General features: G+C 41.8%; 1 protein-coding gene across 1 annotated transcript; it reads left to right on the top strand.

Annotated features, from left to right (window-relative positions):
* The first annotated feature begins 241 nt into the window (after positions 1–241).
* Positions 242–21,268, top strand: LOC311489776 (vasoactive intestinal polypeptide receptor-like). The gene is made up of 13 exons (XM_084547039.1): positions 242–412; positions 2,162–2,255; positions 3,251–3,364; positions 10,883–10,989; positions 11,112–11,209; positions 12,212–12,341; positions 15,438–15,591; positions 16,535–16,595; positions 18,271–18,337; positions 18,423–18,514; positions 18,739–18,871; positions 19,467–19,508; positions 19,657–21,268. Exons 1-13 carry the CDS (start codon positions 353–355, stop codon positions 19,846–19,848), a joined length of 1,344 nt encoding a protein of 447 aa, XP_084403165.1. The 5' UTR covers positions 242–352; the 3' UTR covers positions 19,849–21,268.
* The last annotated feature ends 23 nt before the right edge of the window (positions 21,269–21,291 follow it).

The following is a 21,291-nucleotide window of genomic DNA, read 5'->3' on the forward strand; positions in this document are numbered from 1 at the left end:
CTAGTAAGTGAAAGTTGCATGACAAAACATCACAGTACAGTAACACGTTTCTTTGTTTCAATCCGCAGGTCAGTTCCCTTCTTCACTTGTTGCTCCGTATTAACGCCCTCGTGCACTGACGTCCACAAATGATCTTTCATTGGTTATTTGTTGCTTGTTCAAGGTAAAGCTCGAGTGGGAGGGGGAGGAGGATGAGGAGGAGGACTCCAGGAGCGGAGCAATCCGCCGCACTCAGAGCGCAAGAACGCACAGAGTCAGCAGGGGGACCAAAACAAACCTGTGGCGGATTATAACTACATTTTCAACTCTTTCACGCCGTTTCATCTTGAACGACTTGACTACTCCTAAGGATATGTTGTCGGAAATTTCACGAGGCATTCTCCTCATTTTCTCTTGCATATTGCTGAGACCCGTGAGTAACCCCGCGCACGCACGCACACTTTGACTTCTGTCATGGCTTGAACTTAGGCTCGTTTTCAAGTTGGTAAGCAACAGTTGCGCGTGTTATCTGTGAGTAAAAGTTTAAACAGGCAGATCTTTCAAGAAGAGAGTTGCCTACAAGTTGATAGGGCTCCCCGAAGCCTTTTTTTTTTTTTTTTGTCTTTGGATGCAGGGGGCACAAGTGTGGCCTCTAGTGAGCAGCTCGATTCAGCTGGCGACGTGTGCGAGTGGAGGGATTCGAATAGTTTGTCAATGTTATCAACATCATGTGCTGAAGGAATTTTAGAAGAAAGCAATTTCACCTTCAGACTTCGACTTCCCATCTTATTTTCCCATCATTTGTCGGTTTCCACCACAGGCGAAGCCAGCACCTTTTCAGTCGGCACCAGTCAAGAGTGGTCCTTGACTTTGACTATTTTTCTGTGAAATTCACGTTGTTTCTATGTCCACCTCGATCTTCTTTCACAACTAAGATTAAGGTGAATTATTAGAGAGTCAATGAGGTGCATATTGGTCTCTCTGCTGGACACCATGGCAACAGCCTCCTTTGTCTGTCTCTGTACTCTCTCGTCACCACCGTCCTTATCCACAACTGTCTCCTGTGGAGAAGCATGTCTGAATCATGCAGGAATTCAGGTGGAGGTCAGATCCCTTAGAATAGCATGCTGGTGTGCACATATGCATCAGTTTCAGTTCCTCAGCGATGGAAATGAAGAAAAGGAGCTTGACACTCCTGCTGTGGAACATCAAAGTCATCATGATGGAAGTTTCCCCCTGCTACTCCAACTTGCATGGCTTAAGGCAGCACTGATCCATCAATGCCGGCGTTGTCCATTAATGACCATGAGTGAAGCAACACGGGAGAAGTCAGCGTAGCCTGAGGAGCAAGATAACTCATAACCTACATGAGGGAGTCACCTTGTATGTAGGGAGAAGCTGGAGCCATATGGGCTCATTTTGTGGCTAACAATAGCCACACGCAACATAGTCTGATTAATACTCACAGAGAGGGGACTCATCCAGCAAAGTAAGGGCAATAAATCTTGTGGTCGTGCAGCGGGTCTGTATAAATCCTGATGGGAAACCCTCATAGAATTGATTGCTTGACTGTTCTCTATTCAAAGCATGCTCGTGCCGAGGAATATTATGGCTAAATCACAGATAAAAGATTGATGTTCTGTCTACTGTGAATGTCTGATGGGCAGATCAGGATGATTTCATTTAGGACAGTAGTTGTATTAGTCCTTATATCGCACTTTTAAGATAACAAATGGAGTGGATAGTTCCGGTTAAGTCAGGAGACAGTGTAGTAATTCCTTCAGCTTTCCTCAACTACTAATTAAAGCTGAGTGTCTGCAGTTAAAGACAAAGGACTTAAAAAATGGTTTTGCAATGACCAAACATATGGATCTCACTGTATGTGCAAAAACTTGTGCACACGTCACAATTATCGATTTATTTTTTTGATTCTTTTTTGATTCTTTGAAATAAAGAAGCAGAAACACTTATCTGTTTTAATATCTGTCTGCTGCAGGGAGTGATTTATTTCTACATTGTCAGGCAAATCAGCGAAATGTAAAGTTTTCCCAGTGGTGCCCCAACTTGTGCAGAGGCTACACCTGGAACTCTTCTCTGTTTGTTACAGCTGACACTGTTTAAAATATCACCTTGGCCTGTATAGAACTGTAGAGAAAACACATGTGCAATGTTCTCTCCACAGGTGTTTTCAATGCAAAGTCAAATGTGTGACATGATGAAGGAAATAGACAAGGAGAGGGAAACGTGCATGGCTCAGATTGAGAACAAAACAACAGGTATGTCGTGTATGTGCGTGTGTGGGTTCACTGTGACCTCATTTCGGCGGCTGCATTCATCGGGTCTCGTCTTAATTTGCAAACTCCACGAGTGGGTTCTGATTGAAGAGGCACAACAAGCTCTAAAGACAACAAAAGCTGTTCAAACCTCCTGTCTGGCTTTAGATTAAACCTTGCATGGTTGAACACTGTATTCCACCTAACGCTAGCCCCCGGTCACACAAGCTCAGGTTGAGTTTGAAAGAAATCCGATCTAATTCTGTCTTTCATTTACAGTAAATGCTATGAATGGGGGGAAAAAACTACAGCAATGAATAAAAGTAATATCATTAAATTTTCTGTTGTTGATAGTCTCGGAAGCACAATGCTGCTAAGTGGGGTGTTGCATATGCAGCACATAATTATATTCTACAGAGATAATTGAGCTTCGTTGAGCCTCAGTTACATCTGTGCGTCTGAAACCTCCATTCTGCCTGGAGGTATAATGAAACTGTTAATTTTCACACAATGCAAAAGTCATTAAACACTCATTATCTTTTTAATTTGCAAGGTATAGACTCCGTTACTTTTAAATGTTGCCAGATCCTCAGGGCAATGTTGCAAACATCACCTGGCAAGGTGTCCTTTTTTATTATTGTGATAAACTGTTGAGCAGGTGAAGATGTGAGAGCATACCCACTGTGGAAAGTGATCTGTTGAATTCAAATAACAGTTGGTAATGAGTTTGGTGTTTTATTAGTCATGGTGGCAGCATGTTAACCCAGGTCATCTGTTGTTATGGACCCAGGGCCGTAACGACACCTGACCTGAGCTCACACGCTTTGGCTGCCATGGGAACTCCTCAGTCGGGATGCTGTTTGTCGCTGGAGTGCATTAATGTCACAACAGTGTGAGACACTGTCTGTGCAGAATTCTGCTTCATTCTGTGTTTGCTCTCTGAGAATTTAATGTCCTCTTTTTTTTTTTTTTTTTTTTTTTTGGCTCCCCTCCCTCAGGTTGCAATGGGACATGGGACAAGATCACCTGCTGGCCCAGTGCTGAAGTTGGAGAGGTGGTTACCATCCCTTGCCCAAAATATCTCTTCTACTTCTCCAGGGACGTACATACACGTAAGAATCAAATGTACAAAATAGGTCGTGAGTGTATTTGCATGAGAGAGAGTCAGATGAGGAAAATTTAGCGAGTCGCCTGGAAGAATGGTAGGTGTAGATGAGCAACCAGTGTATCAGTGGGTGATTTCTGATTGATGAGCAAATAGATAAATGAACCAGTACAATAAATGAACTCTGGCAAATGCTCAGTAACTAAATAAAAGTTAACCGTAGACTATTTTTATCATGAATAACTGCATCCATAATTAAGGCTGCCCTAAATCAGTTTTAGATTCAGTATTGATCGAATGAGTATGCGTAACGTGAAAAAATCTCTTACAAAGGGTGACTGATAAGTTAAGTAGATAAATTACGACCAAGGTCATGTAAGGAGTCAGGAAAAGCCCTGTGGCAGTGTGCCTTTGTGTCATTTGTCAGTCTGTCAAGATTATTTCATGGATGGTTTCCTGAGTGGTATCGTTGTCTCCCAGACTCTCTTTGGGCCATGTTTGTCTCAAAACAGTGGCCCACTTCTTTACTATGTTGTTAGAAGGGACACTCTCCCCTAGTGTTGGATCACTGTAGAAAGGCTGTCTATTGCTGTTCATTTTCACAGATGGAGTGGACGTGTAATGTCCCTTTATCTAACATACAAAACCAACAAAAGTTATGCAGGCTGTAAACTATTGTGAAGTGCAGTTTATGCCTCTGCGGGACATAGACGGCATAACCTGATGCGAGCCATTTATTCTTGTACGCTTGTCAGTCTGGCTCGCTCTGTAAAAACACCACCCAAACGCTAGGCACTGTGCTTTTTTTACCAGTCTGGTTAATTTTTGTTTCTACTTCCTGCTTCACTGTCAACAATGAGCTGAACCTTCAAGTCCTACGAATGTTTGTATCTCCGAACCTCCACAGTCCGAACCTCCGCAGATGGAGGTCAGCGGTCTGCATCGCCGTCACGCGTAGTAACATTTCTGGGGAGGTGCACGTCAGGCTACGGCGTTAGGGTCTGCGTAGGGTCTGCGTTGACGCCGAAGCTGCAAGTATAAACTGCATATTAGCCACAAATGCTCCGCCTTCTCCCCACATACAAGGTGACTCCCTCGTTTAGATTATGAGCTTAATCTCTCACACAGTTGTGCTTAATGAACACGTAACAAGTGCTTTATGACCCATTTCCTTTTACCTCATGCCACTAAATTATCAATCAGCCCTCCTGCGGTGACGTACACTCAGAATCATTATCCAGATCACTTGTTCCCTTAACCCCTATGGGCATTTTAGCATCTTTAAGATTCTTGTTTTGATAATCTGACACACACTTTTGCTGTATCAATTCACTTCACTCCTCTTATCAGCCTGTTTCCAGCCAAAGGCAGCTGTTGCCGTCAAAAAAGTCTCTAACAAACCATGCCATTATGCACTACCCTGCAAACATCAAACACAGATATTTAGAACATTTATGAACACTGTGGACCACATAATAGCTAAAGAGCCAGATGATTTCCTTAGGATGTGGCGGAGACCAAAACAGAACTAAAGTGAAGGTTAATATCAGACTTGCAATCATCATGTGGCCACATGATTTCAAAAGAGTGCTCTATGTCTGCTGGATGCCAACACTTGAACTTCTGATTTATGGTTGCACATCACACCTACACCTCTGACAATATGTCAGAGTTTCATTTGAAGCTTGTTGTATCATCACCATGCGTCCAAAAAAGAATTGATCAAGAATTGATTTAGTTTGGTTTAATTAATCCAGTTGTCCTTTCTTGCAACTGGGGCGGACGAGGTATTTCCTAGTTATTCATCAAAGCCCATAAACATTATGCCAGTGATTATCCCTCATTATGCTAATCCTGTATTTCCATATGAGTCTGATATTAAATTTAATGAGGATCCGTATTCACGGAAGCAGGGGATAGTGTAGTTACAGGATGTTTACAGACATGCTGGCATGCTGCACATCTTCATCCTCCATTTAGTTGCTATTGTTCCAAACATTCCCTGCTGTTGAGTCCATGCCACAGTCATCCACGCTCCATATCTGAGAGCAGAAAGAGGATTTAGTGTCCTAGTTGTTCATACTCATGGTGCCATTGTGGCCCCTGTGCATTTGCAGTTTATATAAGACAGATTCATTTCATTTAGAAATGACAACCTATACACTTCTGCTGAAATATTTTTTTATGTCTCAAATACCTGCTGTTTTAACACTGGTTTGTAGACCTTTTATATCCAGTGCTTCTTTTCCGACACCCCGTCTCATATGTTGCAAAGAATAGAGCAAAGCTCAAAATATGCGGCACAAGTGAGTGACACAGAGTCAACAACTTCTCTCCCCATCAGCACGGGGCCATCAAAGAGATACTCTGTTTGTTTGTCCTTCTTTAATCTGTGAAAGCCTCACAGCAAAGTAGAGCTAATTATGCGTAGGGAAAGCGCTGTCTTGAGAATTAACTGCTCGAATTGTGGTGTGTTTGTACAGTAGTTCTTAAGAACATTCCCCTCTGAGTATACTTCACATCTTCATTTGTCATTAATTACCAGTCAGTCTAGTGTGATTGTGCCATAAGAGCTGATTGAGTTGTTTGTCTGTACTCAGCTGGCAGAGAGAGCTCAGTTTATCTTGGAGCCTTGAGAAATGTTACAGGATTTGATTTAAAGTGCTTATAAGTGGAAGTGTTATGGTTACGAAAGGCTGCACTGATCCATTTTTATATTTAAAATGATCAAATAGCTGCTGCATGTGCACTACGAGCAGCTTTGTAGAGACGATGTTTTGGTTTTCCCGTCGTTCAGTTTCACTGTGAAGCCTTGTTTTTGCGCTAGTTAACGGGAAACATTTAATGTCTAATGAGCCAGATAGACTTTATTTTTAGCCGCCACCAAAGGGATTATAGTTTTGTATGTTTTTTATTTATTTATTAACTTTTCATTTTCATTAATTTTTTTCACCGATTATAAATGTTCAGTTTTAGTTTAGTTTTTCATTAGCTTGAGCGTTAGTTTTAGCCTTTTTTTCATTACTTTGCGGCCAACAAAGTCCCAGCCTCCAGCACATCCTCTCTGGTTGCAAGACTGTGCTGACCCAGGGGCGCTACGAAAGCCATCTAAGCACGCAGGCTCTAAGTGAACCACACCAGCCCACCAACATCACACCCGCTCATTCAGTTTGTTAAAAAAAAGGGGAGAGGCACTCAGTAAGATAGAGGTCCTTGCTGACACTGGGAGGGGAGTGGGCCTTTAGAGCTGACCTAGATCGCCAGTTGAAGTTCCCTCGCAATAGATCGCAATAACCTCCCTCCGGCCAGACGCCGTGATTTGGTCCATCACCACCTTGCCATGGGAGGATGGGCTGCATGTTGTCTTTGAAAGGAAAAAGGAGAAGTACGCAGAACTGGTAGCTGTGTGCACACAAACTGGGTGGAGAGTACACACCTACCCAGTTGAAGTTGGTTGCAGGGGCTTCACTGGAACCTACGTCCGGCATTTCCTCAAGACCCTTGGCATTTGAGGCGCCAAACTGGAGAGAGTCCTCAAAGAGCTGGCAGAAGAGGCAAAGCATGGGAGCTTTTGGCCCAGGCTCCGTAGAAAGGACAAGGCTTCGGGGATAGACGGATCCCTGGGCTGGCTGCAGGGGGTGGCAGGGAGACGTCCCTGCCGCTGGTCCAACACCCAGAGGCCGGGATTAAAGGAGGGAAACATCTGTGAAGGGTGGCTCCCTGGCGATGACCCTGCAGCTGGAACAAAAGGCACTGGCGGAAGGGCGTCATGCAGAAATGGCTTGCACCTGTGCTTGCAATTATGATATGCGGGATATTTTAATGAGCTGAGATAGTAAAAACACAAGGCTTGACGGCTATTGATGCCCTGTGTGCATATTGTATTTAAACTTTTTAATAACAGGTACGAACTGGGCCTTGAAGTCATGTAGATGTCACAGTTTCGATAAGCATATGCTTGTTGTGATATCAGAAAATTCTGAAAAAGACTAAAAACCAAAGACATTTCCTGGGGACTTAATATTTAAAAGTTTATTCTTGTCCTAGTTTGTTTTTAGTTCAGCTAACTAAAAAGGTTCATTTAAATAACCTTGCCCTCCACCTATTATTGAGAATTCTCATTTCAGACTGTCAGGACATTTTCCCTGCACACAAGCTCAACACCAGATGTTCCACCGTCTTTGCTGTACTTTGATCAAGTTTATTGCTGCAACTTTGGCAGCGCTCACATACTCAACCTGTGTTCCTCAGATATGGTGAAGGGTTTCCTGTTGCTGTAGCCAGTATCTTTCCCCCGTCATATTTTAGACATGAGAGGGGCTTGAACCAAAGATTTATCATCGGCATGTGAAGGCTCAATTCGGGAAAAGAAGGGCTGTGTGGGAAGCTGTGATGTGACCCAGATGGGAGATAGTGTGACCTGAGAGCGGATAGCACTCCAGGGAAAAGAGAGGGGATGGATGAAGAATCACCAGATTTGCGGGGTTGAAGGCAGAAGGGGTATATTTCACTGATACGTCAAAGGATCACATGATCAACAGGCCCCAACTGTGCAGGGACCAGGATGAAGAAAAGCTGCCTTAAGGGCGAAAGAAATGGTTGTAACAGTAAGTGATGCACTTGTGTGCATGATATCAATTATGCAGTAAACGAACTAGTCAGTGCAGGTCTCTACTGCTTAAACCTGCTCTGCACCTAGGTCATGTGAAGAGGACTTAATTAAGGGATGATGAACAGTCTGGGATTCTGTGCATTGTAAATTACAGCTGAGGGAGGGCCTCTTACGAGTGATTGAGCATTACAGGGACTAAGACGAACGAACCTGTTTGTGCAGTTTGACCGCTGTGTATTTCCAGATCGTTCATTTCTTTCAAAGCAGTTCTAGAGCCTTGAGAGGTCGGGACAAATAAGATGTATGCTTTTCAAGAAGCGTTTCACGTGTCCCACGAAAAAGTCAGCTTTGCCTCGCTGTCAGGAGCGGTTGTGAAAGCCTGGAGTTATTGACACGTCTTGAGCCATTCATTTTAAAAGCCTTACGCACGAAAAACACGCATTACGAAACACGGCGCCACAGAGATTCAGCAGCCAAGTCATAAATTAAGTTGAGATAGAGTTTGCCATTCTCATGAACTCTTTACCTAGCAGGTCTAACACAAACACACAGTCATTCATCTCTTTTAATAACCCGGGAGACTCACCCTCTCTCCAGGTTCACCGTGACAAAGTGCCTGACTGTCACTGGTTTCAGCCTACATGCCATTATATTCAGTTGAGATAACATACTAATATGTATCTTAATGCAATATATAAATCAGAAAGGATAAAGCGTTTGAATATACAACACCAAAAGAAGGTTTAAAAAAAGAAAATCTCGGAAATAATAACGATTACGGGATGATGAACTTATTTGTAGTCTCCTCGCTGTCGCACATGACACTGAAAATTCTTGCAGTCATATTTTGGGGGATGATGAAAGCATTCTTCTGGCAATCCCTCAAACAAGCCAGATCCAGCGGTGGCATGGGCTGAAACAGCAGGGGCTTATCTTCGCCTTTGTGTCTTGTCAGTTTGTTTGAGGAGGCTAAACCTCTGTCTTCTCTGCATTACGCCACTCAGGTATTTGTGAGCTGACCAGGTTTTAATGCCAAATACACTCTAAGACTTTGGATTGTTGGTCATTTCCCAACTCAGTCTTGATTCGATAGCAGCGGCTGTGGAGCGATATACGATTGGGCAACGCGAGGAATGTCTTACATGTAGATTTCTACAGCGGTATTCAGCTCACTGATTAATTTGCGGCCAGCACACACGGCTTTCTTTCTTTACTTGCGGGAACGGAGATGAGGAAACACTACAAATAAGTGTCATATACAGTAAGAAGAGATTGAGCAGAAACACAGAGCTGTCCACCAGTGCTTCCACTGTAGGATTATATAAGGCCTCATGAATGTTGCAAAATAGGTTTTCAGCCTAGTTACCAAATGCCTTGAATTGTTATTTAGGGGAACACATCTTAAAACCAAAAAACTCCACTAAAATGAAGGTCTACATTTGGCGCACATATGGAACACTTATGAAGTAAGTAAATGTGACTTAAAAAATAAAGCCAAGAATCTTAATTATTAGATTTTATCGTTTGTTAATAGGTGGGAGAGGCAGACAAGAGAAGCGATCTACTGAGCTCTACACTGTTTTACTCTTAAGAGTTCTGGTCTGCTCTAATCCATTCAGCTACATACTCTAGTATATACCAGTCAGCCACAACATTATGACCACTAATAGAAGAAACAAGTAACATTGACCGTCTTGTGACAATTCATTGTTCTTCTGGGAAACGTTTGGACCTGGCATTCATGAGGATGTTACTTAGGCATGTACCACCCACCTAGACCAGACAACCCCACCCCAGCCATCCCCAGCAGGATGCAGCCTGACACAGGCGGCACACACACAAACACAACTAAAAAAACATGAAGAGCAGCACAAACCTGGCCTCCAAATTCACTAGATCCCAAACTGATCAAGTATCTGTGGGATGATCCACAGAGGCCCCTCCCCTCAACCCATAGGACCCAAAGGCCCCCAACTAACAACATTATGTTGCCAGACACCACAGGACACCCTCAGAAGGCCCATGTACATTCTCTGATGAGTCACAACTGTTTTGGAGGCACAAGGGAGACCTACACATTATTAGGAAGGTGGTCATAATGTTATGCCTAACTGATGTAATGAGCTTTCATAAACTGTTCTACTGAGCTCTAGTCTTCTGTTGAGATGGGCTCTGTAGAGTGCTACTCCAATGAGCAGCACTCTATTCTAACCATTAACCCTATTCTAATGTACTAAGCTGTAGTACTGTACTCTACTGATGTGTCTGATGTGTCAACATTTATCTACCACTGGGCTCATGTCTACTATACTCCATAAAGCTCCTGCATGTTGCTGTATTTTATTGTACTCTACTTAACTCTCGTTAACTGTGCTATACAGAACTCTTCCGATCTCTACTCTGCAGAGATATACAGAGATCTGCACATTTTTAATCTCTTGGATGTACTCTGCAGAGCTCTACTCTGATCCTATGTTCCCCTGTCAGATGAGAGTACCCTCTCCTCTGTTAATGGTCACTCTAATGAACTTGGACCTTTCACCTCTGCTCCCATGGGCAGGCCAGAGTAAAAATATCACTGGATGACTGTCGGCCTCCTGGTGTGTGCAGCCTGAGAGTAATTAGGAAACAGATGGAGGCAAATACACATGGGAACTGAGCCAGTTGGACGACTGATCCCCTTCAGTCATTCCTTCCATCCCCTTTTAGTATTTGGGAGTATTCCAGTGAGACTCATTCGTTTCAGCGTGACATAATGAAGTGTGAGTTAGTGTACGGGTAGTTCTGCCTTGCAGCTAATACAACTCCTCTTGACGCATACATTATTGTACTTTTAAATGAAACATGGAGAAGCTGTAGTGCAGCGCTGCAGGAATCATGCCGACTTTGTTCTTCCGTCCCTTTGTTCATTAGGTAATCTGTCAAAGACCTGCACCGTGGATGGCTGGACCCCGATCAGCATGGACTCCTACATAATGGACTGTGGATACAATCCCAACAACACCATGGATGAAAATACAGTCAGTATGGCAATCTGACTTTGAAACTCCTCCAGCCCCACGGTGGCTTTGCATGTTAAACATTCAACTCAGTCCTAATAAACTGTTTCCACTGAGTGTAATTTAAACATATGTTATTGCAGGGAGAATTCTTCGACGCTATCAAAGTGGGTTACACCATTGGTCACAGTGTGTCACTCATCTGTCTGACGGCTGCCATCATCATACTGTGCATCTTCCGGTAAGGACATTCATCAAGATGCTCCTTCGTGTTCCTGCGTAAAGATAATCAGGCACCTTTTCTCATCGTTTAGAGCAATAAAACCATCTCGGCCCCTCATTTTACAACATACTTCCTGCATTTTATAGAGGTTTTACAGTGTTTTTCACCCAATAACATAACCAGATTTTGTGGGCTAGGTCAGCTGCAAGCGGCTATAAACTTAAACTGACTCAAAGTCAAACCACTTAGATGGACGTCTGTTGTTCACAGCATCTTCTTTCTTGACTTTCAGTCCTGGCGTTATAGAAAATATATGAGACAATGACACTGATAGAATAAATATAAGTGCCTGGTCTGGTGTGTGTGGTTCCTTGTGCTATTGTGAGAGTCGTGTCAGAGTTTGAATATGGACTGTTTGCATGTTGTGGGCTAAACAATAAGGGATGTGTTTACTCCTCCGAGTTATGAAATGCCATTGGTTTGCATTCTGGAGCAGAGACAGGATGTGAACAGCGTTTGCTGTTTATGTTCAGCTGCAGACACGGTGTTCAGGCAGCTGGCCGATGCTGTGTGTCATCGCACCCGTCCTGCAGAATTCACCCCCAGTCATCAGCTCACTGGGAAGGCATTTGTTTGAAACACCAGGAAGGGAGAATTTACATTAGTGACATTTTCTTTGCTAATCACATTTGTTTCCCCATTATAAATATATATATGTAAAACTACATCTGTATTAAGAGTGAAGCATACTGAAAGCTTTTCTTGAAAATTGCTGGGTTTATTGGAGTGTGACATTTAGATAACAGCACAGCAGGAGCACATTACAGTACAGTCCTGTACAGTAAGTACTTATAATGGCTTCTCTACTCGGTTAAAACATATATTCTTTCTGTAAATGTTTGACCGTGTACATGAAGTCAGCAAAGGTTCAGGTGAATATATTTGTGTATATTTGATGGATTGCTTTAGTGCCATTAACATGCACTTTATCAGAGCATTTATATGTCTGCCCTTCTCCAGGAAGCTGCACTGCACAAGGAACTACATCCACATGCATCTGTTTGTGTCCTTCATACTGAAAGCCGTGACTGTTTTCATTAAGGACGTGGTTCTGTATGATGTCGGAGAGACAGACAATTGCCAGTCGCCTGTAAGTACGCCCTTCACTCCCTTCCTTTTGTGTCCAAAGCTCTGCTTTCTTTCTCCAACATATCTGCTCTACTGAAGTGAATTTCTACTGTTTTTTGGTCTCCTTCATCAGACGTTCTGTATTGTACCTAATGTGTTCAGCTCTAACTTTCTGTCCTTAGCTTACTCCTGCAGACTTTTGTGACTTAAATGTCTCAAAGTTTGCTTAACAGTTTGGGTGTAGCAGTGTTTGCCATGTCCTTTCCACTCCTGAGACACTGTCTCCCTATTCATGTGCCCAGCAGGATGTTGTGAGAGTTCCTGTTTGCTGACCGCTAAGCTTGAACCACGGACAGCTTTGTCAATAAATCACAATAAATGTCCTCTAATCAAATTTTGATCATTTTTTATCACGTTCATAGTAACAGTATTATAAGTTACTATAACTTATAATTTTCAGGAACCCCCCAGGAAGAATTGGCTTGCTCAACAGGTGTATGGCAATTACAGATGTGGGAAATGCGCACATTGTTCAAATACATTTGACACAAAATCTTTTAGTCACCCCCATTCTGGCAGAAACTATGAAATTAAAGATTTTATTAATTGCCTCTCAACTCATGTCATATATATGTTAAAATGTCCTTGTGGACTAATGTACATAGGCCAAACTAAACGCAATTTAAAATTAAGAATTGCGGAACACAAAGCAGCAATTAGAAATGGTAACTTTGATTACGCAATTGCAAGGCATTACCGAGATAAGAGTCATGGACCAGCGACTACCCTCAGGTTCATAGGTATTGAAAGAATCAAACCCCAACTACGAGGAGGTAATTTAATCAAACAACTTTTCCAGAGAGAGGCCTTCTGGATACATAAACTCAACACAGTAGAACCATACGGTCTGAATGAGGTACTGGATCTAAGTGTATTCTTGGGATAAGATGTGTATGTAAAGTTTATTATGTATATAGATTATACTTTTATAATATTATACATATACATTATAATATACAAATAGAGTATATTTTTGTAAAGAGTATATTTTTCTATATAAAATGAATTGTTGTTGGTTGATATGGGTAATGACCTAAATTAAAATTTATTGTACTTTTTAACATACAGCATAATTATGATACAAATGTGCTGAAATTACATAGATTGGGTATATGTACATGCAAGCTATAATATGCAAGACATGGATTTGATGATATTTATTGTATTCTCTGGTGTGTTAGTGTGTGGAGTATTCTCACTGGATCTGGTGTGGTCATGTGATGTTGCTACCATCTATTTCACCTGCGGATGTCAGATTGACTGTGAACGTGAACCTGATGAAGCAAATTGCGAAACGCGTTGTTCACGCCAAATAAAGTCAGCAAAATACTCTCCAGTGTGCGATGTATACTACTTTTTGATTTTGTAATAGTTATATTGCACACCATCAGCACCTGGAGGAAGAAGGGCTGTGCACAGGGACTTTGTACCTTGAAGTATTATAAGTGCGTTAAGAGTTAAGCGAAAGTTAAGATAAGGCATTGGAAAAGCTCCTGGAAGTTTTACAGCCTCACATAATACGTCTTTATTTGATTGATCAAGTCGCCAACATCAGTGTTGTTTTCTCCGTTCTTGCTCTGTCTGAATCCGCCGCTTTATTGCCTGAGAGGATTACATGAGCAGACTGTAAATCACCTGCTGTGCTGATCGTTAATGGCTGAGTTTAGACATCTCCTCTTCAGGGTCCAAACACAGCTGCTAAAGCTCTCACACCTTTCTAAACTCTACAGTGAAAAAAAACAAAACAAACTAAAAATAACTTTTATAGAGATAACATATTGAAGGGAAACTAGTTTTAGATATTGTGGTCAATCACGTTTATTACCTTTTCAAACACACATTTCTGAAACTCACTCCTTGGAACAAAACTTGAGCCGTTCATTTTGTGTGGACGACAGATGTTTTTTAAATAAGAGTAATAATAGCTCCAAGCACGGTCAGCTACGTACGCTGGCACAAAGTTGACGTTACGTTGTCTTCAGTGCACAAATGTGCTTTAAATAGCTGGTAATCCCACAATTGCTGTAACCCTTGTCCAACCTGCATCATTTTTCTTAATGCAACGGTAGGGCGATTAAATATTTAAAAAAGCAGGTGGAATGATGAGACACATACATGTTGGTTAAGGCCAGCTCATCTTTGATTTGTTGTGTGCCATGCCCATCAAAGATGACAGCTTTATGTCGCCACTTTCCATTGAAAATTACTTGCAGGCAGTTGTGTGAGACAAAGAGATTAACACCACTAATATCTGTCTATTAAATATGAACCCACAGACAGGACTGCAGTAATTTTAGAAAGACATCTTGAGCTCTGCTGCTAATTCTCTATTAACCTGTCACTTGCGTTGCCTTTGTCTTTATGGAAGTCTAATACAAATATATATGTGTGTGTGTGTGTGTGTGTGTGTGTGTGTGTGTGTGTGTATATATATATATATATATATATATATATATGTAAGCAGTATAGGTTGGTCTGGTACGACCAGCACCATGTGGCTTGTAATCTCAGCTAAATTAAACCAGACGTTGTTGCGTGATGAACATTTCTGGGTTTGTTTGCTGTATTTCTGACACCCCTGTAAATGTGCTACACTATGTCCTGTTGTTTATGTCTATGCAATGATCAGAGCTTGTTAACACAGTTAGGCAAGTGGTGGCCTCTTTAAACTTTTCAGTAACGTTTGCAGAGCAGGCAGGCTTATTAGTGTGCAACTCACCGTCTGTCTGTGACCTGTGATACCAACAGCAGCGTCCTCCCATTGCACAATGAGGGAACTCACTTACTTTAGAGCATAGATTATTTGTCTGAGACTCCAAAAGCACGAGCTAACCCCTGCAGAATCTCCTGTCTTCTTTTGATCAATGACTTGCCAAGTCTAACTGATTCATTTTCCTCTGAGTCATCAGTACCAATGTCAAAGTGATTTCTTAAAAATGTTTTCTGCGTACCGTTTTTCTTGAACCGAAATTTGTCTTTGTTGTTTTAGTTCCAATAGAGTTACATGTACACACTCACAGGTAACGCAGTAAGCCATTAACATGTAAATGTTTTGTAGGTGGGCTGCAAGGTAGTCGTGGTCTTGTTCCAGTACGGGATCATGGCGAGTTACTTCTGGCTGCTGGTGGAGGGCCTCTATCTTCACGCCTTGTTAGCCGTCTCCTTCTTCTCTGAGAGGAAGTACTTCTGGTGGTACATCCTTATCGGCTGGGGTACGTGCTAGCTCCTGCGCCACGCTTTGATGAACACAGGTTGCCTTAGAGCGGAGCGTCTGCAGGGAGATGGGATTTGTCCATTTGTCATCAAACACAATCACTTTTCAAACTGAATGTCTTTTTTAGTTTTTACTACTATAGCCACCTGATCATATGTAAATTAATTTATAAGTGAGATTTTATACATGCAGGTGCTTCAGAAAAATGTAGAGTCTTTCCATCTGCATATGTATGAGTCTTGCTTAGATAAGCGGCAGGAAGCAGCTGGCACTCTGCTCTTCTTGTTATAATTCAGTCTTGAGTCATTCCATGCCTTTTTCTAGGAAAACAGCTTTATCCCTTTATGGCAGACATAATATATGAATAATCTAAGTTCCTAACCCCTAACCCTGAACTTACGGATCAAATAAGTGGACTTTTTATATTTTTAATAGATTGACGCTTTCCATTCGCATTTATACAGAAAAAGAGGCAGAGCACACGAGTACTTTCATCTTAAAAATACTTTGGCTTTACATTTAGAATATTATATTTATATATTTTTGCCTTTCGGTGCTCTGAAATGTAAATTTAACAACCAGACTTCTGTGGTTTTCTTCCCTTTGTATCATAAAGTAACTCTATAAATAGGCCTGAAATGAAAACAAGACTGTGACTTTCCTGCAGACACCCGGGATGAGCTAATATTGGCACAGAGCACATATAAGCCCTGTTAAAAATAATAAGTGTACCCAAAATGCAATATTGCTTTGGCAATAAAATCGTTTGATAGATTAACAGAGTACACACGCTCAAGGCTCACGCTAATATTTGGCCATGCTGAGCCAAAGCGGACATAAGTGATCATTTTGGTCTAAGGCACAGATTATTTTAATAGAGATGTTTTTACAGTTGAACCACGTAGCTTATAACTGATTCTGTTTGTGTTTCATGTTTGCAGGAGCTCCAACCATCTTTATCTCGGCATGGGTTATTACAAAGGCTTACTTAAATCACCCTGGGTGAGTTTATTATTTGTCTTGGTTTTAATCCTGCAGATTAAAGTTGTTATTATGGGTTCATTTTAGTTTTGGTGGGACAACATAGGACCTTTGATTACTCTGAAAAAATGTGTGGTCATTAATAGTGCATTCACATACTCCCTACTGGTCTCATTTCCCAAGTTGGGAAGTTGTCTTTCCAACTTTGCATGTTAAATGTTCAAACACGGATGCTAAAAGCGAGGTGCGCCATGTTTTATTGCTCCAAGCATTTCAACAACACGTTGATTGGTGTTTCCGTTAATTGTAGGACAACAGTGAAACACACCAGAGTAGCCTTGATTTAGAAATGAATATTATTCATAAAAACTATATTTGCTCAAATGTATGACAGTAATTAAAGAGCTGTCTCTGCTAACAACAGCGTCAATACCAATGATTTCCTTTAAGGCAAAACCCAGGCGTTATCCCTAAGACTTAATACTTGTTGTGTACAAAAGCTTAATGTGTCAAGAAAAGTGATATAAACACTTCACACATTTTATTTCCCAGGTGTCTAGTGAGTGTTGCTGTTCCTGCTGCAAACTGTACAAATAGACAAGGCAAACTGAATTTCTGCCGCTGAATCTCATTTAGGCGGCACAGTGGTGAGGTGGTTAGCACTGATGCCTCACAGCGAGAAGGTCCCGGGTTCGAATCCATGGGCCGACTGGGCCTTTCTGTGTGGAGTTTGCATGTTCTCCCTGTGTCTGCGTGGGTTCTCTCCTGGTACTCCGGCTTCCTCTCACCATCCTAAGACATGCTCATTAGGTTAATTGGTGATTCTAAATTGGCCGTAGGTGTGCGTGTGAGTGTGAATGGTTGTATGTCTCTCTGTGTCAGCCCTGCGATAGACTGGCGACCTGTCCAGGGTGTACCCCACCTCTCGCCCAAAGACAGCTGGGATAGGCTCCAGCACACCCCTCGACCCTTAACAGGAATAAGCGGTTACAGAAGATGAATGAATGAATGAATAAATCTCATTTGGCTTTTGTATGCAGCCCCTGAAAATACTTCAGTAGAAGGGTAAAGGAATCAACACATTACATCGCTTTCAAACTGGGTCAGTGAACATAGACCTACATTTAGTATGCATACTGTGGTATATTGGTATTAGTAGCAAAACAGCCCTTTCAGTGTGACAGGGTCAGGGACACAAATCTCCCTCCAAGCTGAACTTCATAAAGCCATTTATTGCAGAATTTAATTATTTTGTGACTACTTTCAAAATCATCCTCATTTTGGCCAGTATATTTATTTATATCAGTTGGAATTGGAATTTTTGTACTTTTAGGAATGCCGGGACCGCTGATTGATTGTTCAAGCGTCATCCTACACATGCAAGTCGACAGTTTCCATAGCTTTGTTCTCCTTTTCATGCTTGTTCCAGTGGGTACTCATTTATAGATGACAGGGGGAAGGACAAGTAGTTCCTATCCAGAGTACGACTCGATTGCTAGAATAGAAACGCTGGGAAGGTATCTGTCTTTTAGTACTGATCTGCACATACGTACAGCACAGCCTCTGGCTCAATGATTCTGTCGTTAAGCTCCTCTGTAACCACATATTTGCATTTTCCAATGAACAAGAGAGCTCATCTCCCCCTAGTCTGAATTATTTTTGTGAGAATTTGTTTGTATTTACTCTCTTTTGTCAGATGCTGGGAGATAATTGATGACAGTCCTTGGTGGATCATCAAAACACCTATTTTGATCACCATACTCGTGAGTCACGGCGCCGCTTTGTGAGCAGCATTTTTACTAGAGCTCTGTCTAGTGCAACAGTAACGGTCTGCTACTCTCCCGGCAGGTGAACTTTTTCCTCTTCATTTGTATAATCCGGATTTTGCGACAGAAGATGAATTGCCCTGACATTGGAAGAAAGGAATCCAATCAGTACTCGTAGGTTTTTGGGTGTAAAATGTCAACATCTTTATCCTAGCGCTGGTTACAGTACTTTCTTATCAGGTGGCTCTGAATAAATAATTTTTCAGACAATAAGTTTTGGTGTTGGCCAATAGCTCTTGCATAGTGACAAATATTGCCTTGACCCAAGCTTTTGTGGACTTTTAACAGGGGTGAACACTAACCTTCTATTCGCTTTTACATTTCCTGCTGTGTTTTAGGAGGCTGGCGAAATCAACGCTGTTGTTAATTCCTCTATTTGGCATTAACTACATCATTTTTGCATTCATCCCTGACCACATCCACCCACAAGGGGTGAGGATGGTGTTCGATCTTATTCTGGGGTCATTTCAGGTAACATCCCTGATCCGCATACAAGGAGTTAATGATTCCGTTGGCAACATTCTCCAAATGTCACGTCATAGACTGCTTGCAGTGAAATGTGGGATGTAATTCTTCTACGAGATTGCAATATATTTTGTTTTAGGCAAAACTGGTGCCACAAGTTTGGCTTCAGAAGTAGAGATCCTCTAATCTGGTTCCAAAGTTTCATTAAACAGGTCGCTAGTGTGAAGACAGTTTGTCTGATTAAGCAAATGAATGGTTAGTTTAGCTGACATGTTTTATTTTGTACGGTTGAATAACGAGTTTCCTGATTTACTGAGTATTAAAATATATGTAAACGCTGAGAGCAAAGAGCAACGATGAAAACCTAGCAATGGAAAGTATTCTTGATTTATAACCGTTTTAGCTCAGAATGATATCTCCTGGGAAAATTTCCCAGAGATCTAAATTATGAACCTCCTGTCTGAGCCTGAGGTTGGTCATAATCTTACCGTCATTATTCTTGCACAAATATTTTGAGTGTTTCCTCAGCTGTGCTATCACACTGGTATTACTTTACAACAACAGCTGGGCTGGGTGTTTCATCTGCTTCTCTCTTCAACAGGGTTTTGTTGTCGCGGTCTTGTACTGCTTTCTGAATGGAGAGGTGAGTCAATTCAAACAGAACACGGCTCTTTAAGATGTTTACTGTCCTTTTAAGTTACTAAATGTCATTTACTTCAACCTTCTATGTGTCATGCCCTCTTAAAAGCCCTTTCTCATCTTGTTTGCCTATCTCTCTGACTCCCCTGCAGGTACAGTCGGAGATTAAGCGCAAGTGGCGCAGATGGATGCTGCAGAGGTTCCTGGGCGCTGACACTAAGTACCAGCAGCCCTCTATAGGCAGCAACGGTAACAACTTCAGCACCCAGATCACCATGCTGACCAAAGGCAGCCCTACAACTCGCCGGTCATCTGCGTGTCAGGAGCACCTCTCTGCCATCTGAAACCCATCTAAAGTTAACTCCTCTCCACTTTATCATCACATACTGAATGTGTGGCTCGCATGCACTGTGGAAATACAGTAGATATTGGTTACTCAAGGTCTGTATGACAGTTCAATACTGAAGCTTATTTAGATTGTTGTAATTTTATCTATTACTAGTTAAAAATATTGAGCGCTCAGTGTTTCATTGCAAGCGTTGAAAGACATCGGAAGCCACTATGGAAACACTGCCTAGTTAATGAATGGTTCAGACTGTAACCAAAAAAAGGAACACTGTCTGGACTGAAGTTTGATTCAAGAGAACTTTCATGGTAGTGGAGGTTGACTGCACTGACAGTCAGGTATCTGATATTTGCCAACGGGCCGTTGTCACACATATATAGGCAAACAGATTAGTTTGAGCAACAGTATTTGTTGAGATCACATGATGAGTCCGCCTGTACTGGCTACTGGCCAGCTGAAGAAAATCAATTGTCGGAGTGACACCACAGAACAGTAACACTCAGGCAGAAAGATCTTCATAAACCCCAATGGTCAGTGAAGTGAATTAAAAGGAAATGGGGGTCTTGGCCGGCATTTACCGTCTGATGTTAGGATGGATATAGCCGGGGGCAAGCTGCATTATAAGAAGCAAGATGTTTATTAAAAGAGCGCATTGCACAAGAGGACTCCGACCACTTAACCTAATGGCCCAGGTTGCTCAGGGGACTAGTCCTAACAACATTATTGACAGTGTCAGGCTGTCATGGACAGTAGTCACAGAGGAGGAATCTATAGCATAACCAACGTTCCTGTCCTGTCTATGACACTTTTATAGGGGACATACACTCTGCTGAATTACTGCCGGGTAACATTCCAGAGGAGAGACTGAAGCTTGGGCTTGTGAAATTTATCTCAGATTACAGAAGCTTTTAGTTTTGTCTGAGTGCACGGTCACTTAACAGATGGACCAGATGTATTCCATTAGTCCACAATACACACAGTTGTAAATAAATATGTGCTAACAATAACTAACTTCCATTAACTGAATTGCTTGGACAGTTTATTTCATTCCATCTATTCTTAATATTCAGTCATGGCAGATTCTATATGATTCCATTCATTTAGCGCCATCAGCAGGTGAAAACATCGCCGTGCACTAAAATATGGCATCACCTGCAAGTTGACTGGCACATTTTTTTTTTCACATGTTCATGGTTCCCACATAATAAAACCTAATGAGTTTGGTCATTCCCTAACTTTTTCTCCAGTGCACGCACATGCACTAGTGGAAACATAATTGTTACACTTCTGCAAATCCCCAAAGAACCTACACACGGGTCAATTATAGAATATTAGGCGGCCATGTTTCCCCAAGGAGGAATTGTAATCCCATTACTGATTTCTAATAATCTTTAATGGTCCCGCTGGTGCCATCTTTAGGTCGGAAATTTAATCTATACTT

Source organism: Chelon labrosus, assembly GCF_963514085.1.
Source record: "Chelon labrosus genome assembly, chromosome: 6".
Lineage (NCBI taxonomy): Eukaryota > Metazoa > Chordata > Actinopteri > Mugiliformes > Mugilidae > Chelon > Chelon labrosus.

Excerpts from the sequence above, each read along its gene's own strand:
- LOC311489776 (XM_084547039.1), top strand. The coding sequence starts at position 353 with ATGTTGTCGGAAATTTCACGAGGCATTCTCCTCATTTTCTCTTGCATA. Across the intron at positions 413-2,161 it reads CTTGCATATTGCTGAGACCC|GTGTTTTCAATGCAAAGTCA; the intron begins GTGAGTAACCCC and ends TTCTCTCCACAG. Across the intron at positions 2,256-3,250 it reads GATTGAGAACAAAACAACAG|GTTGCAATGGGACATGGGAC; the intron begins GTATGTCGTGTA and ends CCCCTCCCTCAG.